At 46.0% G+C, this 22,650-nt stretch overlaps 1 protein-coding gene across 1 annotated transcript in view; it reads left to right on the forward strand.

Annotated features, from left to right (window-relative positions):
- Window positions 1–22,650, forward strand: part of LOC106601250 (myocardin-related transcription factor A) — a 49,777-nt gene that overhangs the window by 23,198 nt on the left and 3,929 nt on the right. Inside the window, exons 4-9 of the mRNA XM_082973114.1 lie at window positions 1,155–1,220; window positions 16,678–16,733; window positions 16,883–16,958; window positions 17,238–17,399; window positions 21,923–22,200; window positions 22,346–22,599. Of these exons, the coding sequence (XP_082829240.1) occupies window positions 1,155–1,220; window positions 16,678–16,733; window positions 16,883–16,958; window positions 17,238–17,399; window positions 21,923–22,200; window positions 22,346–22,599 (892 nt within the window). The remainder of the gene's footprint in view (window positions 1–1,154; window positions 1,221–16,677; window positions 16,734–16,882; window positions 16,959–17,237; window positions 17,400–21,922; window positions 22,201–22,345; window positions 22,600–22,650) is intronic.

A 22,650-nucleotide genomic window follows, 5' to 3' on the forward strand; every position in this document is an offset into this window, starting at 1 on the left:
CTCAGAGAGAGATGGAAACCATGAGAAAGAAGTCCCACATCGCCCACATTGATCTCACTCTGACCTACTAGTCAGTATGCTTCCCTGTGGTTCACATGAAGGCAGCAGACCAGCTACAAACACAACTACCTCAGGAGGTGCACACAAGCATCACTTTGTGTACAGTACAATGGACTGGTCCAACAATCATACTCTCACACATGAACACCAGGACACATACTGTGTGGCTATGTAGTATACTGTAACAGCTTAACTTCCCCTCGCATGTACAGTATCACATCTCTAATTTCATGAAAACTGCTTATGTGCATACTGAGATGTAGGTTTACTTTACCTCACATCTGACAGGAATCACTTACAAGAGTCCACTCAGCTCACTTTGGCTGAAGTGTAAACACTGGATAGCAATGATGATATGATGCAGAGAGCATGGTCTCCATCACTAGCTTTCTGTGTTCCTTCTATTGGTCTAGCTGAGATTAGGCAGCTGTTAGCAAGACACATTTATTCATGTCATACACATTTAGTCAGTACAGAAGTGTTACCATTTATCTGTACACATACTCCTCTCAATATAACAACTCATTCTATTTTGAATTGTGAATGTGGGCCTTCCTGTTTTTACAAGAAGTCCTCTGTGCATTAGCATTGTTCAAGCCATGCGGAAGTGTCGTCCTCTATCTCTCTCTGTGTGGTAGAAGTTGTCAAAACGCGACAACCCGGCTGCTGTTTGAATGTAGAAACAGGAAGCGCGTGTGTGTGTGTGTGTGTGTGTGTGTGGTGTGTGTGTGTGTGTGTGTGTGTGTGTGTGTGTGTGTGTGTGTGTGTGACAGAGACCGTCTGCCTGCTATTTCTCCTCCCTGCCTCTGATGATAACCTCTGTATCGGCTGTCAGACGACTCTGTGGGAGGGAGAGAGCGAGGGCCAGAAGAGCAGTGAGTAGGGTACTCTTCAACTCTTGGCTTGTACCTCCCAGAAAGATGCACTATATTCATTTACAACACGGCTGTAACCGGCCTTGTATTTCCTCCCAAGGAGAAGAGCACGGAACGGAAACTGACTGTAGGGCGTTTGGGTTTTCACTATTGGTTGTTGCCCTTGCTGCTTCTGTCTGTAGTGTACTCACCTGACCTCTTGCTGTCCCTCTTATGCAGTGCTCCAGCTCAAACTCCAGCAGAGACGGACCCGTGAGGAACTGGTCAGCCAGGGGATCATGCCACGTAAGTAACACTCTCCCGTCCGTCAAACTGCCTCATCCCCAAACCAATCTCCCCTTCCTCTAGCTGCTACCTCACTGCATTAGCTTGCTTTTCAAAGTGAATGGATAGTTTGTTGACCTATTCTCACGCCCATAACAATCAGTAAAGCTACTCCTATTGTAGTCACCTCACTTGTTTCATAACAGGCACTTAATATACAACCGTATAGTGTCTTACATGGCTATACGCATCTCAATGCTTTGCTTCATGTTCTAAGGTTCTAGAGATCCTGATGATTATGCATGTGGTTAAATCGGCGCTGTCTTTTTTCAGAGAAATGTCGTTGTCAGTCTTCAAAGTGGATCGTGCTCCTTCCTCTGCTTCTGACTTGTGAATGCTAAACTCAGTCAGTGTGTACTGGGGTCTGTGCGTTTAATTCATTGCCACATTTCATTTTGAGCCTTTACACTTGTTATTTTCATTGCACAGTCAATGAATGTTTACATTACTAAGATAGACTTCCTCTCTGTTTCACACTAGTTAGTTCCAGGAACCTTTTTTTTTACCCCTTTACGTCCTCTAACTATATTTAGTACAATATCAGAATGCGCCACAGAACACATTTTGTTTGGTGTAAATGCATGAAATTTGGTATCAACATAGTAAATACAGGTGACCTGATCTAAGCCCAAATATGCCAAATATATGATTCAACTCATTGTTTGTGAACTACAGCTGTTTCTGTATTGTACTATATTTAGTCTTTGGACACATGGGGTTACTGTTTTTAACACATTTCATGAATAAAGTCATGTAAATATGTTCAAATTGTCAGATCTTAATAGTTGTATAGATTGCCTGGACCTTATATTAGGGACACACGATATATCGGTGAACATATCGTAATCGGACGATATTAGCTAAAAATGCCGGTATCGGCCTATGTCTAGTTTAACGCCCGATTGTACAAAACCCATGTCAAAGCTGACGTGCATACCAATATAACGAAGGTCCAAAACGTAATGGCGCCACGTAAAATTTTGCACTATACGTGCAACACAGCATTCCTAAACTAGCCCACAATGTCTGCTGTGTGGATCGAACAGTCAACAAGTCAAGCAGTCATTTGAAAGAGTAACAAAATTTCAGCGAGACAACTCGAAGGCGAAATCCATTAAAGCCAAGATAATATAATTCATTGCCCTTGACAATCAACCATTCTCTGTCGTGGGTTATAAATTAGGGTTATTTTAGATGATGACAGCTAGCTATATAGTTAGCTATCTAACTATAGCTACTGAAACAGATTGTCGTGTTATTTGACACGTCTTTTTTGGCACGCAAAGACCCAAACGGCGTTCCATAGAAATCCTGGTTGGGAATGAAACGACTGAACAAATGAACAACAAAACAGCACAGCAAGTAAGTGAAAGAAATAGGTTTTGATTATGTTTTACTGGTAATGGGGACATGAGTAAATGCCAACAAAATAACTTTTTGTGTGTGTGACCTTTATTTAATTAGGCAAGTCAGTTAAGAACAAATTCTTATTTACGATGCTGGGCCAATTGTGCGCCGCCCTATGGGACTGCCAATCACGGCCGGATGTGATAGAGCCTGGATTCAAACCAGGGATTGTAGTGACGCCTCTTGCACTGAGATGCAGTGCCTTAGACAGCTGCGTCCATGTGTGTGTGTGAACTATTTAACTGTACTAGAATGCCTAAAAGGCCGCTAAAATGTGTAATATCAGTTATCGGTATTGTTTTTTTTGCAAGGAAAATATTGGATATCGGTATCGGCCAAAAAAGAAACGTCCTCTCACTATGAACTGTGTTTATTTTCAGCAAACTTAATGTGTAAATATTTGTATGAACATAAGATTCAACAACTGAGACATAAACTGAACAAGTTCCACAGACATGTGACTAACAGAAATTGAATAATGTGTCCCTGAACAAAGGGGGGGGGGGGGTCAAAATCAAAAGTAAGCCAGTGTCTGTTGTGGCCACCAGCTGCATTAAGTACTGCAGTGCATCTCCTCCTCATGGACTGCACCAGATTTGCCAGTTCTTGCTGTGAGATGTTACCCCACTCTTCCACCAAGGCACCTGCAAGTTCCTGGACATTTCTGGGGGGAATAGCCCTAGCCCTCACCCTCTGATCCAGCAAGTCCCAGACGTGCTCAATGGGACTGAGATCCCCGCTGGCCATGGCAGAACACTGACATTCCTTTCTTGCAGGAAATCACGCACAGAACGAGCAGTATGGCTGGTGGCATTGTCATGCTGGAGGGTTATGTCAGGATGAGCCTGCAGGAAGGGTACCACATGAGGGAGGAGGATGTCTTCCCTGTAACGCACAGCGTTGAGATTGCCTGCAATGACAACAAGCTCAGTCCGATGATGCTGTGCCACACCGCCCCAGACCATGACGGACCCTCCACCTCCACATCAATCCCACTCCAGAGTACAGGCCTCAGTGTAACGCTCATTCCTTCGACGATAAACGCTAATCCGACCATCACCCCTGGTGAGACAAAACCGCGACTCGTCAGAGAAGAGCACTTTTTGCCAGTCCTGTCTAGTCCAGTGACGGTGGGTTTGTGCCCATAGGCGACGTTGCCGGTGATGTCTGGTGAGGACCTGCCTTTACAACAGGCCTACATGCCCTCAGTCTAGCCTCTCTCAGCCTATTGCGGACAGTTTGAGCACTGATGGATTTTGCTTTCCTGGTGTAACTCTGGTAGTTGTTGTTGCCATCCTGTACCTGTCCCACAGGTGTGATGTTCGAATGTACAGATCCTGTGCAGGTGTTGTCCTCGCAGTGGCAGACCACGTGTAACAATCAGCTGTCCGTCCCGTCTCCCTGTAGCGCTGTCTTAGGTATCTCACTGTACAGACATTGCAATTTATTGCCCTGGCCACATCTGCTGTCCTCATGCCCCTTTGCAGCATGCCTAAGGCACGTTCATGCAGATGAGCAGGGACCCTGGGCATCTTTTGATGTTTTTCAGAGTCAGTAGAAAGGCCTCTTTAGTGTCATAAGTTTTCATAACTGTGACCTTAATTGCCTACAGTTGAAGTCGGAAGTTTACATGCACCTTAGCCAAATACATTTAAACTCAGTTTTTCCACAATTCCTGACATTTAATCCTAGTAAGAATTCCCTGTCTTAGGTCAGTTAGGATCACCACTTTATTTTAAGAACGTGAAATGTCAGAATAATAGTAGCGAGAATGATTTATTTCAGCTTCTATTTCTTTCATCGCATTCCCAGTGGGTCAGAAGTTTACATACACTCAATTAGTATTTGGTAGCATTGCCTTTAAATTGTTTAACTTGGGTCAAACGTTTTGGGTAGCCTTCCACAATAAGTTGGGTGAATTTTGGCCCATTCCTCCTGACAGAGCTCGTGTAACTGAGTCAGGTTTGTAGGCATCCTTGCTCGCACACACTTTTTCAGTTCTGCCCACAAATGTTCTATGTGATTGAGGTCAGGGCTTTGTGATGGGCACTCCAATACCTTGACTTTGTTGTCCTTAAGCCATTTTGCCACAACTTTGGAAGTATGTCCATTTGGAAGACCCATTTGCGACCAAGCTTTAACTTCCTGACTGATGTCTTGAGATGTTGCTTCAATATATCCACATATTTTTCCTCCCTCATGATGCCATCTATTTTGTGAAGTGCACCAGTCCCTCCTGCAGCAAAGCACCCTCACAACATGATGCTGCCACCCCAGTGCTTCACGGTTGGGATGGTGTTCTTCGGCTTGCAAGCCTCCCCCTTTTTCCTCCAAACATAACGATGGTCATTATGGCCAAACAGTCCTATTTTTGTTTCATCAGAACAGAGGACATTTCTCCAAAAAGTACGATCTTTCTCCCCATGTGTAGTTGCAAACCATAGTTTGGCTTTTTTATGGCGGTTTTAGAGCAGTGGCTTCTTCCTTGCTGAGCGGCCTTTCAGGTTATGTCGATATAGGACTCGTTTTACTGTGGATATAGATACTTTTGTACCTGTTTCTTCCAGCATCTTTACACGGTCCTTTGCTGTGGTTCTGGGATTGATTTGCACTTTTCGCACCAAAGTACGTTCATCTCTAGGAGACAGAACACGTCTCCTTCCTGAGCGGTATGACGGCTGCGTGGCCCCATGGTGTTTATACTTGCGTACTATTGTTTGTACAGATTAACGTGGTACCTTCAGCCGTTTGGAAATTGGAGGATGAACCAGACTTGTGGAGGATGAACCAGACTTGTGGAGGATGAACCAGACTTGTGGAGGTCTACAATTTCTTTCTGAGGTCTTGGCTGATTTCTTTTGATTTTCCCATGATGTCAAGCAAAGAGGCACTGAATTTGAAGGTAGGCCTTGAAATACATCTACAGGTATACCTCCAATTGACTCAAATGATGTCATGGCAAATGACATCATTTTCTGGAATTTTCCAAGCTGTTTAAAGACAGTCGACTTAGTGTATTTAAACTTCTGACCCACTGGAATTGAGATACAGTGAAATAATCGGTCTGTAAACAATTGTTGGAAAAATGACTTGTCATGCACAAAGCAGATGTCCTAACTGACTTGCCAAAACTATAGTTTGTTAACAAGAAATTTGTGGAGTGAAAAACTAGTTTTAAGTGTATGTAAACTTTTGACTTCAACTGTATATACAAAAGTATGTGCATCGTTCCTGACAGGTGTATAAAATCGAGCATAAACAGCTATACAAACATTGGCAGTAGAATGGCCTTACTGAAGAGCTCAGTGACTTTCATCGTGGCACCGTCATAGGATACCACCTTTCCAACAAGTCAGTTCGTCAAAATTCTACCCTGCTTGCCCGAATGCGTTCTGCCAACTGTAACGTTTGGTGGAGGAGGAATAATGTTCTTGGGGCTGTTATTCATGGTTCAGGCTACGCCCCTTAGTTGCAGTGAACAGAAATCTTAACGTTACAGCATACAATGACATTCTAGACGATTCTGTGCTTCCAACTTTTTGGCAACAGTTTGGGGAAGACCCTTTCCTGTTTCAGCATGACAATGCCCCCATGCATAAAGCGAGGTCCATAAAGAAATGGTTTGTCGAGATCGGTGTGGAAGAACTTGACTGGCCTGCACAGAGCCCCTGACTTCAACCCCATCAAACACCTTTGGGATGAATTGGAATGCTGACTGCGAGCCATGCCTAATCACCCAACATCAGCCACAAGACCTCACTAATGCTCTTGTAGCTGAATGGAAGCAAGTCCCCGCAGCAATGTTCCAACATCTAGTGGAAAGCCTTCCCAGAAGAGTGGAGCCTGTTACAGCAGCAAAGGGGGGACCAACTCCATATTAATGCCCATGATTTTGGAATGAGATTTTTGACGAGCAGATGTCCACATATACAGTGCATTCGGAAAGTATTCAGACCCCTTGACTGTTTCCACATTTTGTTACGTTACAGCCTTTTTATAAAATGGATTAAAACAATTGTTTCCCTCATCAATCTACACAACACCCCAATTTATTCAAAATAAAAAACGGAAATATCTAATTTACATAACTATTCAGACCCTTTACTCAGTACTTAGTTGAAGCGCCTTTGGCAGTGATTACAGCCTCGGGTCTTCTTGGGTTTGACGCTACACGCTTGGCACACCTGTATTTGGGGAGTTTCTCCCATTTTCTTCTTTGCAGAGCCTCTCAAGCTCAGTCAGGTTGGATGGGGAGCGTCGCTGCACAGCTATTTTCAGGTCCAAAAAGTGCTGTAATTTCTCAAGTTCACCCTATTTATGGATGAAAATCTCCTCAAATGAAAGTTGACAGTCTGCACTTTAACCGTATAGTCATTGTATCGTTTCAAATCCAAAGTGCTGGAGTATAGAGTCAAAATAAGAAAACATGCTTCACTGTCCCAATAATTACGGAGGGCACTCTATATACAGTACCAAAAATTAAGATCTGATCATTTGAACAAGACACTAACCCCATGTGTCCAAAGGCTAAATATAGAACAATATCAAAACCTCATATTGTAGACAAATGCTTTGGCCGGTAAAAAATCTCCATCAGTAAGCTCAGAGAACAAGTGTACCAAAGGAAGTGATACATATCCGTTATGGACATGAATGGGTTTAATCTGATTGGGTTAATGAGTAATAAACCAGTAGCAGACATGTTTTTCTTTGGCATTTCATTCATTGAGGATGCATGATCCTCCTCAGTCAGGGTTTTGAAACGCCAATAGAACGCTTTCTCTGTTCACTTTCAAAACCCTATTTGGCCCAGTAAAGGAAATGCACATGTACTAACGTTACTCTCTATGCATTGCAAGTTGTTCATATTTACAGTACACTGCCTAGTATTACACGATATAACACTATTATAAATTGCTCACATTTTTCTTGTTCTGTAAGGAACCACACAAGGGGAAGGTCTTATGGTTTGACACAGACTACCTTAGCGTTTAGACAAGTATTTAACAATGCCTATTCTCCATGCTTTTGGAGTATTAGAGAAGATACCAATTGAAATCTACTCCTTATAGTAATGTTGAGACAAAGGGTGCCGTTGAATTTAGTCACACTCTGTTCAGACCGATGTGTGTAGTGGTTGTCAGACTTGGCTAGAGTAGTCATTTGAGTCTTCCACCCCTGGGCACTCTTCATGAACCTTTGCTGGTAACAAGTGAAACGGCACACAGTGTTGTGTGCAGCGGGATTGAATTCAATGTGCGGCCGACACAAAAAAGGCTCGCATTTCCTTCTACTACTAACAGCCTTGATACGTTAGAATATTTCTTTACTGTGCTTTCCGAGTGGCTAAAATGCAACAGTGTTAGACAGTCACAGTAGCAGCTTTGTTGGGATGTATTGCTCAACCTTATTATATCTGCTATTGCTGCTTCTCTTTTATGTTTACTTCTCCTTTCTTACGTTGATCAGAAGAGAACCCCAGTCTGCATGGGGCCAGACTAAGCAACAAGGCCAGGGTCTCATTCAACATAAGAGAGGGAGGATTTTGGAGAGAGTGCAGAGGGTATGAGGAGATGGCACAGAACAGTAGAGGAGAGGGTGTGAGGAGATGGCAGAGGAGAGGCTGTGAGGAGATGGCACAGAATAGAATAGGAGAGGAGAGGCTGTGAGGAGATGGCACAGAACAGTAGAGGAGAGGGTGTGAGGAGATGGCAGAGGAGAGGAGAGGCTGTGAGGAGATGGCACAGAATAGAATAGGAGAGGAGCGGCTGTGAGGAGATGGCACAGAACAGTAGAGGAGAGGGTGTGAGGAGATGGCAGAGAATAGGAGACGGTGTGAGGAGATGGCAGAGAATAGAATAGGAGAGGAGCGGCTGTGAGGAGATGGCACAGAACAGTAGAGGAGAGGGTGTGAGGAGATGGCAGAGAATAGGAGACGGTGTGAGGAGATGGCAGAGAATAGGAGACGGTGTGAGGAGATGGCAGAGAATAGGAGACGGTGTGAGGAGATGGCAGAGAATAGGAGACGGTGTGAGGAGATGGCAGAGAATAGGAGACGGTGTGAGGAGATGGCAGAGAATAGGAGACGGTGTGAGGAGATGGCAGAGAATAGGAGACGGTGTGAGGAGATGGCAGAGAATAGGAGACGGTGTGAGGAGATGGCAGAGAATAGGAGACGGTGTGAGGAGATGGCAGAGAATAGGAGACGGTGTGAGGAGATGGCAGAGAATAGGAGACGGTGTGAGGAGATGGCAGAGAATAGGAGACGGTGTGAGGAGATGGCAGAGAATAGGAGACGGTGTGAGGAGATGGCAGAGAATAGGAGACGGTGTGAGGAGATGGCAGAGAATAGGAGAGGAGACGGTGTGTGGAGATGGCAGAGAATAGGAGAGGAGACGGTGTGTGGAGATGGCAGAGAATAGGAGAGGAGACGGTGTGTGGAGATGGCAGAGAACAGTAGGGGAGAGGGTGCGAGGAGATGGCAGGGAACAGTAGGGGAGAGGGTGCGAGGAGATGGCAGGGAACAGGAGAGGAGAGGGTGCGAGGCGATGGCAGGGAACAGTAGGGGAGAGGGTGCGAGGCGATGGCAGGGAACAGTAGGGGAGAGGGTGCGAGGCGATGGCAGGGAACAGTAGGGGAGAGGGTGCGAGGAGATGGCAGAGAACAGTAGAGGAGAGGGTGCGAGGAGATGGCAGAGAACAGTAGAGGAGAGGGTGCGAGGAGATGGCAGGGAACAGGAGAGGAGAGGGTGCGAGGCGATGGCAGAGAACAGTAGAGGAGAGGGTGCGAGGCGATGGCAGAGAACAGTAGAGGAGAGGGTGCGAGGAGATGGCAGGGAACAGGAGAGGAGAGGGTGTGAGGAGGTGGCAGAGAACAGTAGAGGAGAGGGTGCGAGGAGATGGCAGGGAACAGGAGAGGAGAGGGTGTGAGGAGGTGGCAGAGAACAGGAGAGGAGAGGGTGCGAGGAGATGGCAGGGAACAGGAGAGGAGAGGGTGTGAGGAGGTGGCAGAGAACAGGAGAGGAGAGGGTGCGAGGAGATGGCAGGGAACAGGAGAGGAGAGGGTGTGAGGAGGTGGCAGAGAACAGTAGAGGAGAGGGTGCGAGGAGATGGCAGAGGATAGGAGAGGAGAGGGTGTGAGGAGGTGGCAGAGAACAGTAGAGGAGAGGCTGTGAGGAGATGGCAGAGGATAGGAGAGGCTGTGAGGAGATGGCAGAGAACAGTAGAGGAGAGGGTGTGAGGAGGTGGCAGAGAACAGTAGAGGAGAGGGTGCGAGGAGATGGCAGAGGATAGGAGAGGCTGTGAGGAGATGGCAGAGAACAGTAGAGGAGAGGGTGTGAGGAGGTGGCAGAGAACAGTAGAGGAGAGGGTGCGAGGAGATGGCAGAGGATAGGAGAGGGAAAGAGTAGCAGTCACAGGAAAGGCATTGGTCTGCTAAATGACCACCTTACGGCAGGTGAGTCATCATGTCTCCTGACTATTTCCTTCGCTCCCCCTCGTCCTCTCGCTTCCCTCCTGAATACATATTTAACCTCTAGGTCTGAGTATCACTTCAAAATAGGTCCTCCTTGCTGGTACTGTGTGTGCAGACAGCCACTTCTCTTTCCTCTCATTCCCTCTTACATTTTTGGTGTAGTGCACTTTGTATGGAATAGGGTGCCATTTGGGACACCAGTCTCTGTCTTATGCAATCCCAGGGTGGCACCACTCCATCCAATCAGAGAGCAGTGAGGAAGTGGTCTCATGTAAAAGCTATGTTTTTGTTTGAACCACAGAAAAAGAGAAGCGCTAAATGAGGGTTAACTGTAGGGGTGATGCTCAGTGTCAGGCTCCTCTGATCACTGCTGACCGGAGGACTGGTTCAGTCGGAGGCCTGCAACATTTTCTACTCACCACCTCAGAGATACGTACACTACATGAACAAAAGTATGTGGACACCTGCTGTGCAAGCCAGTCAAGTTCTTCCACACCGATCTCGACAAACCATTTCTGTATGGAACTCTTTGTGCATGGGGGCATTGTCATGCTGAAACAGGAAAGGGCCTTCCCCAAACCATTGCCACAAAGTTGGAAGCACAGAATCGGCTAGAATGTCACTGTATGCTATAGCGTTAACATTTCCCTTCACTGAAACTAAGGGACCTAGCCCGAACCATGAAAAACAGCCCCAGACCATTATTCCTCCTCCACCAAACGTTACAGTTGGCACTATGCATTGGGGCAGGTTGCGTTCTCCTGGCATCCACCAAACCCAGATTAGTCCGTCGGACTGCCAGATGGTGAAGTGTGATTCATCACGCCAGAGAACGCATTTCCACTGCTCCAGAGTCCAGCTGACGCTTGTGGCTGAAATAGTCCACTAATTTGAAGGAGTGTCCACATACTTTTGTATGAGCCAATTGGCTCTTTGTCCAGACAAACATTAGCCTGAATGTGCACTGTTGGGTGGATAACATAACATTCTAGGACGTTGGCTAACAGTCATATGTTTGCTTACGCACATTGTTACGAGTGTATGAAAATGAATTACTAAGTCAAGATAATGGGATTTTCCATAGCGTATACGCTCTAACCTAGAAAACAGTGAAGCATATTCAGGACGCACACACATGTCTCTGTGGAGAGACATTTAGATTTTTGCAATTTGAAGCATTTGTCTAATTCAAGATAACAGTGAAACGTATTGTCAAGCCTTCAATTACAGGAATCAAAATGACCTTTAAAATAGAACAGATACTTTATTGTCCATTTTGGGCAGTTTAATGACGGTTGATTGTTTTTATTAGATGGCTGTTTTAGCTAGTGATATCACATACCATGTATTGAATTAAATAACAATCATGACTGTTTCTCATGGTTGGAATCATTTAACAGTATTTGTGCGACTGCATGCGTGGTTAGCCGGCTGTGGTGTAAGGGTGTGTTTGTGTCACACTGTGTGAACCTGGGCTATAATAAGCAGGCCTGGTGATATCCTACCTTACATGTTATTTATATCCACTTTAAGACATCGCGTGCTGCTTCTAGTAAAACTGCAGAGAAGACGTGATCCACACACCATCATGCATGAAACACTCTTCCTCGCGCTCACAGATGCACTTAGGTGACTCGTTATTCTGCATGCATAAATACATCACGGTCCATGATGTTCATAAGCTTAGCCACAGATACAGACACAGTCAGTCCATTTAGGAGCGCAGGGAAGGACTGAGAAGAATTCTTTCACCATGTACATTTCTTCAGTGGCGAGTGGTCAGGATGTACAGTGTTTTGCTCAAGAGGCCAGATATATATTTCGCAGTCATGTTGGTTGATTAGTTGGTGAAGGAAGGTTCAGGAAACCCTTTCAACAATGAATACCTAATTAATGAAGATTAGGGTGCTATGCTATGAGAATATGAGAGCAACAGCAATTATTGTTTTATTATCTTTCATTAAATTCAATTAGAAGGTGTAATGAGGGTCATTTTGTTTAGTCCATACGTCTTGGTTACATAATGGGTGTTGTGACTAGAAGTAAGGGGAGGAAGCCGGGGAGGAAGCCAGACAGGAAGTGAAAAAAGAGAGTGAAAGTGGGGTTCATGTACAGGTAGTTGCACAGACCAACACCCAGCATCAGATTAACACGTTCAACTCCACAATAAAAACACAACAACAGACTTCAACCAGATGTAAACTACTCAGGATAACACCTAACTCTCAAAGTCCTCCTGATTTCAGATCCTGGAATGGCTCTTTGATGTTGTCAGCACAATGCCTCGATAATAAAGTGGGCTGTGCTTTTTACTGGTTGGCTCTCCTCTGTGTCTTTCTCACTTAAACACCCACAGCCCCCGAGAGCCGGCCCCTTCCATTACAATAGTTTGATTTTCAAATCAACCCCCGAGGAAGAATACAGTGCCTTGCGAAAGTATTCGGCCCCCTTGAACTTTTCGACCTTTTGCCACATTTCAGGCTTCAAACATAAAGATATAAAACTGTATTTTTTTGTGAAGAATCAACAACAAGTGGGACACAATCATGAAGTGGAACGAAATTTATTGGATATTTCAAACTTTTTTAACAAATAAAAAACTGAAAAATTGGCCGTGCAAAATTATTCAGCCCCCTTAAGTTAATACTTTGTAGTGCCACCTTTTGCTGCGATTACAGCTGTAAGTCGCTTGGGGTATGTTTCTATCAGTTTTGCACATCGAGAGACTGACATTTTTGCCCATTCTTCCTTGCAAAACAGCTCGAGCTCAGTGAGGTTGGATGGAGAGCGTTTGTGAACAGCAGTTTTCAGTTCTTTCCACAGATTCTCGATTGGATTCAGGTCTGGACTTTGACTTGGCCGTTCTAACACCTGGATATGTTTATTTGTGAACCATTCCATTGTAGATTTTGCTTTATGTTTTGGATCATTGTCTTGTTGGAAGACAAATCTCCGTCCCAGTCTCAGGTCTTTTGCAGACTCCATCAGGTTTTCTTCCAGAATGGTCCTGTATTTGGCTCCATCCATCTTCCCATCAATTTGAACCATCTTCCCTGCCCCTGCTGAAGAAAAGCAGGCCCAAACCATGATGCTGCCACCACCATGTTTGACAGTGGGGATGGTGTGTTCAGGGTGATGAGCTGTGTTGCTTTTACGCCAAACATAACGTTTTGCATTGTTGCCAAAAAGTTCGATTTTGGTTTCATCTGACCAGAGCACCTTCTTCCACATGTTTGGTGTGTCTCCCAGGTGGCTAGTGGCAAACTTTAAACGACACTTTTTATGTATATCTTTAAGAAATGGCTTTCTTCTTGCCACTCTTCCATAAAGGCCAGATTTGTGCAGTATACGACTGATTGTTGTCCTATGGACAGAGTCTCCCACCTCAGCTGTAGATCACTGCAGTTCATCCAGAGTGATCATGGGCCTCTTGGCTGCATCTCTGATCAGTCTTCTTCTTGTATGAGCTGAAAGTTTAGAGGGGCGGCCGGGTCTTCGTAGATTTGCAGTGGTCTGATACTCCTTCGATTTCAATATTATCGCTTGCACAGTGCTCCTTGGGATGTTTAAAGCTTGGGAAATCTTTTTGTATCCAAATCCGGCTTTAAACTTCTCCACAACAGTATCTCGGACCTGCCTGGTGTGTTCCTTGTTCTTCATGATGCTCTCTGCGCTTTAAACGGACCTCTGAGACTATCACAGAGCAGGTGCATTTATACGGAGACTTGATTACACACAGGTGGATTTTATTTATCATCATTAGTCATTTAGGTCAACATTGGATCATTCAGAGATCCTCACTGAACTTCTGGAGAGAGTTTGCTGCACTGAAAGTAAAGGGGCTGAATAATTTTGCACGGCCAATTTTTCTGTTTTTTATTTGTTAAAAAAGTTTGAAATATCCAATAAATTTCGTTCCACTTCATAATTGTGTCCCACTTGTTGATGATTCTTCACAAAAAATTAGTTTTATATCTTTATGTTTGAAGCCTGAAATGTGGCAAAAGGTCAAAGTTCAAGGGGGCCGAATACTTTCGCAAGGCACTGTAAACAAACGTTTGAGATGGCTGTAGCGTAGCAGGGCCGTTACATGTTATAACTGCTACGTAGCAGTCCCTCTTGTACCCTAACAGCAGGGCAGTGTGTCAGCAGCGAGTGGGTTGGAGGCCGGTGATGCGGGCGCTCACGCAGATAAATGGGGCTTTTGGCTCTGACCTCATCGCCCTCCCGCTCCTCTCTCCTCACTGACAGACAGGCACGCTGGAACCGCACCGCCCAAGGAGGTCATGTACCCATCCAGGAGGCTAGGGGGCACAGGGGTAGAGTCCTAGGGGTGTGGGGGCAACAGTGATGTGCCCATGCTCAACGGGGTGAACTGAGGCTTGTACTGGTACTATGAGGCTGACCTGGGGCCAACTGACCTGACCCGCCCGGTCAGAACACAGACTATGCATTGGAGGGAGGGAGATGAGGGAGGGAGAGCTAATGTGTTACTGACAATCTAGCTAGCACTCTATTTATCGCTGTCTCTTGTCTGCTCTGACTGCAGAAGCAGGTTACTTGTCACTTCTCCCCACAGAAACAAGGTACTGCAGGTACCTATATGATAGCTCAATATACAATACATGCATTATTCTATAGACCGGGAAGCAATATGTAGTGGCTGGAGTAATTATCAAACAGTGGAAAATCACATTCAGGGAAAACCCGTTGATGTCTCCATTCCATTCCCACCTTGTGACTGTCAGACCATGAAAATGGAAACCTGCTATTTGACTCATGAATGACTAGAGGCATACTGATATGCTATTGGTTTTGAGTACTCAAGTGTAAAATGTAAAGTACACTGCTCAAAAAAATAAAGGGAACACTTAAACAACACAATGTAACTCCAAGTCAATCACACTTCTGTGAAATCAAACTGTCCACTTAGGAAGCAGCACTGATTGACAATAAATTGCACATGCTGTTGTGCAAATGGAATAAACAACAGGTGGAAATTATAGGCAATTAGCAAGACACCCCCAATAAAGGAGTGGTTCTGCAGGTGGGGACCACAGACCACTTCTCAGTTCCTATGCTTCCTGGCTGATGTTTTGGTCACTTTTGAATGCTGGCGGTGCTTTCACTCTAGTGGTAGCATGAGACGGAGTCTACAACCCACACAAGTGACTCAGGTAGTGCAGCTCATCCAGGATGGCACATCAATGTGAGCTGTGGCAAGAAGGTTTGCTGTGTCTGTCAGCGTAGTGTCCAGAGCATGGAGGCGCTACCAGGAGACGGGCCAGTACATCAGGAGACGTGGAGGAGGCCGTAGGTGGGCAACAACCCAGCAGCAGGACCGCTACCTCAGCCTTTGTGCAAGGAGGAGCAGGAGAAGCACTGCCAGAGCCCAGCAAAATGACCTCCAGCAGGCCACAAATGTGCATGTGTCTGCTCAAACGGTCAGAAACAGACTCCATGAGGGTGGTATGAGGGCCCGACATCCACAGGTGGGGGTTGTGCTTACAGCCCAACACCGTGCAGGACGTTTGGCATTTACCAGAGAACACCAAGATTGGCAAATTCGCCACTGGTGCCCTGTGCTCTTCACAGATGAAAGCAGGTTCACACTGAGCACGTGACAGACGTGACAGAGTCTGGAGACGCCATGGAGAACGTTCTGCTGCCTGCAACATCCTCCAGCATGACCGGTTTGGCGGTGGGTCAGTCATGGTGTGGGGTGGCATTTCTCTGGGGGGCCACACAGCCCTCCATGTGCTCGCCAGAGGTAGCCTGACTGCCATTAGGTACCGAGATGAGATCCTCAGACCCCTTGTGAGACCATATGCTGGTGCGGTTGGCCCTGGGTTCCTCCTAATGCAAGACAATGCTAGACCTCATGTGGCTGGAGTGTGTCAGCAGTTCCTGCAAGAGGATGGCATTGATGCTATGGACTGGCCCGCCCGTTCCCCAGACCTGAATCCAATTGAGCACATCTGGGACATCATGTCTCGCTCCATCCACCAACGCCACGTTGCACCACAGACTGTCCAGGAGTTGGCGGATGCTTTAGTCCAGGTCTGGGAGGAGATCCCTCAGGAGACCATCCGCCACCTCATCAGGAGCATGCCCAGGTGTTGTAGGGAGGTCATACAGGCACGTGGAGGCCACACACACTACTGAGCCTCATTTTGACTTGTTTTAAGGACATTACATCAAAGTTGGATCAGCCTGTCTTGTGGTTTTCCACTTTAATTTTGAGTGTGACTCCAAATCCAGACCTCCATGGGTTGATAAATTGGATTTCCATTGATTATTTTTGTGTGATTTTGTTGTCAGCACATTCAACTATGTAAAGAAAAAAGTATTTAATAAGATTATTTCTTTCATTCAGATCTAGGATGGGTTGTTTAAGTGTTCCCTTTATTTTTTGGAGCAGTGTACATTATGATGTCATTGCCTGGTACATGAGGACATGCGTTTCTAGCCACTTGTTTTTTTAAACATCAGCATGAACATACACTTTGCCCTGTTAATGTCTTCTCTCTCTCTCCAGCGCTGAAAAGTCCAGCTGCCTTCCACGAACAGAGACGAAGTTTAGAGCGAGCGCGGGTGAGTTTCTCTTCATACTCCTCTCACTCTTTGTGGTGTCTGTCAGATGAACACTTTTAAACTGACCCTCAACGGTGAACTGGTTAAAAAGTGAATCATTTCTCCCCTTCTCTCTTCCTCTTTTCTCTTCCTCTTCTCCCCTCTCCCAGACTGAAGACTACCTAAAGAGGAAGATCCGAAGTCGGCCGGAGAGGTCGGAGCTGGTCAGGATGCACATTCTGGAGGGTGAGTTTCTCAGACAGCGCCCCCTCCCTGAGCCAGAGGGTGCTGCACCTGAAAAATGTAGGCTACAAAATAAATTCCCACAATTGTTTGCTCTTCCATTCCATTAGCTGATATTGAGTGCCATAACTGGTAGCTGTGCTGTGTGCTTGTAACTTCGTATCTGCATCATTACATAAGCATTGACGTTGAAACTCACAGCTTTGATTTCCTGGTTCCCTGATAAAGATCACGTGCCTGATGGTTGTTGGCTGGCTAACCCGCTGTGTGCTGTGTGTTCAGAGACGTCGGCGGAACCCTCCCTCCAGGCCAAACAACTGCAGCTGAAGAGGGCCCGTCTGGCTGACAACCTCAACGACAAGATCTCCCACCGGCCCGGCCCCATGGAGCTCATTCACAAGAACATCCTGCCTGTACACAGTAGCATCAAACAGGCCATCATAGGTAACTAAAGCAGCAGCATCAAACAGGCCATCATAGGTAACTAAAGCAGCAGCATCAAACAGGCCATCATAGGTAACTAAAGCAGCAGCATCAAACAGGCCATCATAGGTAACTAAAGCAGCAGCAGCATCAAACAGGCCATCGTAGGTAACTAAAGCAGCAGCAGCATCAAACAGGCCATCATAGGTAACTAAAGCAGCAGCAGCATCAAACAGGCCATCATAGGTAACTAAAGCAGCAGCAGCATCAAACAGGCCATCGTAGGTAACTAAAGCAGCAGCAGCATCAAACAGGCCATCGTAGGTAACTAAAGCAGCAGCAGCATCAAACAGGCCATCGTAGGTAACTAAAGCAGCAGCAGCATCAAACAGGCCATCGTAGGTAACTAAAGCAGCAGCAGCATCAAACAGGCCATCGTAGGTAACTAAAGCAGCAGCAGCATCAAACAGGCCATCGTAGGTAACTAAAGCAGCAGCAGCATCAAACAGGCCATCGTAGGTAACTAAAGCAGCAGCAGCATCAAACAGGCCATCGTAGGTAACTAAAGCAGCAGCAGCAGCATCAAACAGGCCATCGTAGGTAACTAAAGCAGCAGCATCAAACAGGCCATCGTAGGTAACTAAAGCAGCAGCATCAAACAGGCCATCGTAGGTAACTAAAGCAGCAGCATCAAACAGGCCATCGTAGGTAACTAAAGCAGCAGTATCAAACAGGCCATCGTAGGTAACTAAAGCAGCAGCATCAAACAGGCCATCGTAGGTAACTAAAGCAGCAGCATCAAACAGGCCATCGTAGGTAACTAAAGCAGCAGCATCAAACAGGCCATCGTAGGTAACTAAAGCAGCAGCATCAAACAGGCCATCGTAGGTAACTAAAGCAGCAGCATCAAACAGGCCATCGTAGGTAACTAAAGCAGCAGCAGCAGCATCAAACAGGCCATCGTAGGTAACTAAAGCAGCAGCAGCATCAAACAGGCCATCGTAGGTAACTAAAGCAGCAGCAGCAGCATCAAACAGGCCATCGTAGGTAACTAAAGCAGCAGCAGCAGCAGCATCAAACAGGCCATCGTAGGTAACTAAAGCAGCAGCAGCAGCAGCATCAAACAGGCCATCGTAGGTAACTAAAGCAGCAGCAGCAGCAGCATCAAACAGGCCATCGTAGGTAACTAAAGCAGCAGCAGCAGCAGCATCAAACAGGCCATCGTAGGTAACTAAAGCAGCAGCAGCAGCAGCATCAAACAGGCCATCGTAGGTAACTAAAGCAGCAGCAGCATCAAACAGGCCATCGTAGGTAACTAAAGCAGCAGCAGCATCAAACAGGCCATCGTAGGTAACTAAAGCAGCAGCAGCAGCATCAAACAGGCCATCGTAGGTAACTAAAGCAGCAGCAGCATCAAACAGGCCATCGTAGGTAACTAAAGCAGCAGCATCAAGCAGACACAGTACCACTCCATATTATGTAGCCACACTAGCAAATGAGCTCTCATGATGATCACTACACTATTCTATCATTTCAACAGCATCAAACAGGTTCTTGTAAGAAGTCCACCATTCCACAAGCCCCATGTTTCCAATTGCCACAATTCACAAATTTGCTCACTAGCGTGATGTGAACATCTGCTGAATAAGCAAAAATAGTCCACCCAGTGAAACTCTATATGAAGGTCGTCAAGAACAGGTACTGAATAAAATCTCATATGAACTCTGCTCACATCGGACCCAGTCACATTAATACTGTACATCTGTGTGTGTCTCAGTGTATGTGTGTGTATGTACAGTACATTCAGAAAGTATTCAGACCCCTTGACATTTTGTTACGTTACAGCTAAAATGGATTCAATAGTTTTCCCCCCCTCAATCTACACACAATACCCCATAATGACAAAGCAAAAACAGGTTTTTAGAAATGTTTGCTAATTTATTCAAAATAAAAAACTGCAATATCACATTTATATAAGTATTCAGACCCTTTACTCAGTACTTTGTTGAAGCACCTTTGGCAGCGATTACAGCCTCAAGTCTTCTTGTGTATAATGCTGCAAGCTTGGCACTCCTGTATTTGGGGAGTTTCTCCTATTCTTCTCTGCAGATCCTCTCAAGCTCTGTCAGGTTGGATGGGGAGCTTCGCTGCACAGCTATTTTCAGGTTTCTCCAGAGATGTTCAATCGGGTTCAAGTCCGGGCTCTGGCTGTGCCGCTCAAGGACATTCAGAGACTTGTCCCAAAGCCACTCCTGCGTTGTCTTGGCTGTGTGCTTAGGATCGTTGTCCTGTTGGAAGGTGAACCTTCACCCCAGTCTGAGGTCCTGAGCGCTCTGGAGCAGGTTTTCATCAAGGATCTCTCTGTACTTTGCTCTGTTAATCTTTCCCTCAATCTTGACTCGTCTCCCAATCCCTGCCGCTGAAAAACATACCCACAGCATGATGCTGCCACCACTATGCTTCACCTTAAGGATGGTGCCAGGTTTCTTCCAGACATGACGCTTGACATTCAGGCCAAAGAGTTCAATCTTGGTTTCATCAGACCAGAGAACCTTGTTTTTCATGGTCTGAGAGTCTAGGTACCTATTGGCAAACTCCAAGTGGACTGTCATGTGCCTTTTACTGAGGAGTGGCTTCTGTCTGGCCACTCTAACATAATGGCCTGATGGTGGAGTGCTGCAGAGATGGTTGTCCTTCTGGAAAGTTATCCCATCTCCACAGAGGAACTCTGGAGCTCTGTCAGAGTAACTATTGGGTACTTGGTCACCTCCCTGACCAAGGCCCTTCTCCCCCGATTGCTCAGTTTGGCCGGGCGGCCAGCTGTCTTGGTGATTCCAAACTTCTTCCATTTAAGAATGATGGAGGCCACTGTGTTTTTAGGGACCAGAAATATTTTGGTACCCTTACCCAGATCTGTACCGACACAATCCTGTCTCTGAGCTCTACGGACAATTCCTTCGTCCTCATGCCTTGGTTTTTGCTGTGACATGCACTGTCAACTGTGGGACCTTATATAGATAGGTGTGGGCCTTTCCAAATCATGTCCAATCAATTGAATTTATCACAGGTGGACTGCAATCAAAAGGGATGATCAATGGAAACAGGATGCACCTGAGCTCAATTTCGATTCTCATAGCAAAGGGTCTGAATACTTATGGAATAAGGTATTTCTGTTTAAGTTTAATACATTTGCAAACATATCTAAAAACCTGTTTTCACTTTGTCAGTTTGGGGTGTTGTGTGTACATTGATGAGATTTTAGAATACGGCTGTAACGTAACAAAATGTGGAAAAAGTCAAGCGTCTGAGTACTTTCCGAATACACTGTGAATGCACTGTATGTGTGTTAAAACGGGAGAACCTCTGCTTGTCCCTCCTGGCCATGTCCTCCAGCCAAAATGAGTATATTGATGTTCAAGTTGGCATTCTCCCACCATGCCCATCTAGAAGGGCCTTGCCTGCCTTCAGATGCTTCAAAGCTGCTGCCAAGCATGGAGATATCATTGTTAACCTTAGATATGTATTTACACACATACCGTAAATTCATGACTGTCTGATGAGCAGGGGCCAACCTCATTGCCAACCTCCCCACTGCGGGCCCCTCATGGGCGCAAATTATATTAATCATACAAATGTTTGTTCGCATTTGTGCATTCATGGATCACAGAAACATGTTGATTTCAATTTCACACAACACTATAAAATGTGAGAGTGTCAGTTTGCGTGTTGGTGTGTGGCTGTGTTTGTGCACGCATCAAGACATGACTTGGCTGGATTAAATGTAAAGGAAATGTATGTTCACATAACAGGTAGTCTCTACTGTGCTGTTAAACCGAGAGATAAATGAGATGATAGAAACTGGATTGATTGCTGTGAAGATGAACGTAAACATGTCTGAGCGTCAGGTTCCAGCATGGTTCAATCTCAGGGGATTGCCCCTGCTGTCGGTGGTTCTTAATAACAACAATCAAATTACAGGCAGTTATATCCACACAGAACAAGCACATGACCTAAACCTGTGCTGCTTTCCACACTCTCAGCCACACAAACACAACACACACACACACACGGCGGTGCAAAGGGGAAGCCATCAAATGATTGGTTCAGGAAGAGAATGAATCAAACCCCATATTGGTTATTCATCATCTCCCACTGATGGGAAATTAATAGCCAACGGTGCTCGCTGAGCGCTCCAACTGCCTGCCGTCAGTAAATAAAAGATCCATAATGGTCTTTGTCAAAGGCGTGGGGATGTACCAGCCATATACAATGTGACGATAAAGCCCCGGGCCCAGCAGGCCTCCATCTCCTCCTGCTGCCACTGCAGGAACCTCTGTTGATGCTGACTGACTGATTAACTGACTGACATGGCTAATGTTGACACAAAGCCTGGCTTTTTTTTACATGGCTCTCTCACACTACATCACAACAACGATGGTGGCTCATTATTCTACTTTCTCACTATTTATTTCCCTCTTTTTTCCCCCTTCTCTCTTTTCACTCTTTTGTTCTTTCTTCTCTTCATCCCTCTTTCTCTCCCTCAGAGACAGACTTCCCCAAGGTTGCTGGGGAGATATCCTCCTTTGATGAGGACAGTAGTGATACTCTCTCTCCTGATCAGCCCATTGGTCAGGAGTCTCCGCTGGGCCACGCCCCTCTGCCCTCTCCCCACGACGCCCTAGCTTGCAACAGCACCCCCACACAGTTTCTCACTCAGGTTCCTCCGCCACCCCCTCCTCTTCCTCCCTTCTATGGGCCCTGCCAACCAGTGAAGTTGAGCAATGGGACAGCAGTTCTGAGAGCCGCCCCTGCACTGATCAAGGTTAGTGGCAGCTGTCACGGCTAATTATGAGTATTGTACCAAAGCCCATTGTATTTGTATTATTAGTTTAGCATTACTTCTGTTGTTAACAGTAGACTAGTCCAGTGTTTAATCCACTACGTCTCAATGATCTTTCCCCCTGCAGTCCCAGCCAAAGCCCACCTCAGAGCGCCCCCCTCAGCGATCCAAGAAGCCCAAGGACAACAAGCCCAAGGTGAGGAAGCTGAAGTACCACCAGTACATCCCCCCGGACCAGAAGGCCGACCACGAGCCGCCCCCTCAGCTGGACTCCACCTACGCCAAGATCCTCCACCAGCAGCAGCTCTTCCTCCAGCTGCAGATCATCAACCAGCAGCAGCAACACTACAACTACCACACCATCCTTCCTGCACCGCCCAAGTGAGTGAGTGTGTGTTTGCGCGTGTGTGTATACAATTGCTTCACATACTC

This window comes from Salmo salar, chromosome 03, assembly GCF_965601325.2.
Source record: "Salmo salar chromosome 03, fSalSal1, whole genome shotgun sequence".
NCBI lineage: Eukaryota > Metazoa > Chordata > Actinopteri > Salmoniformes > Salmonidae > Salmo > Salmo salar.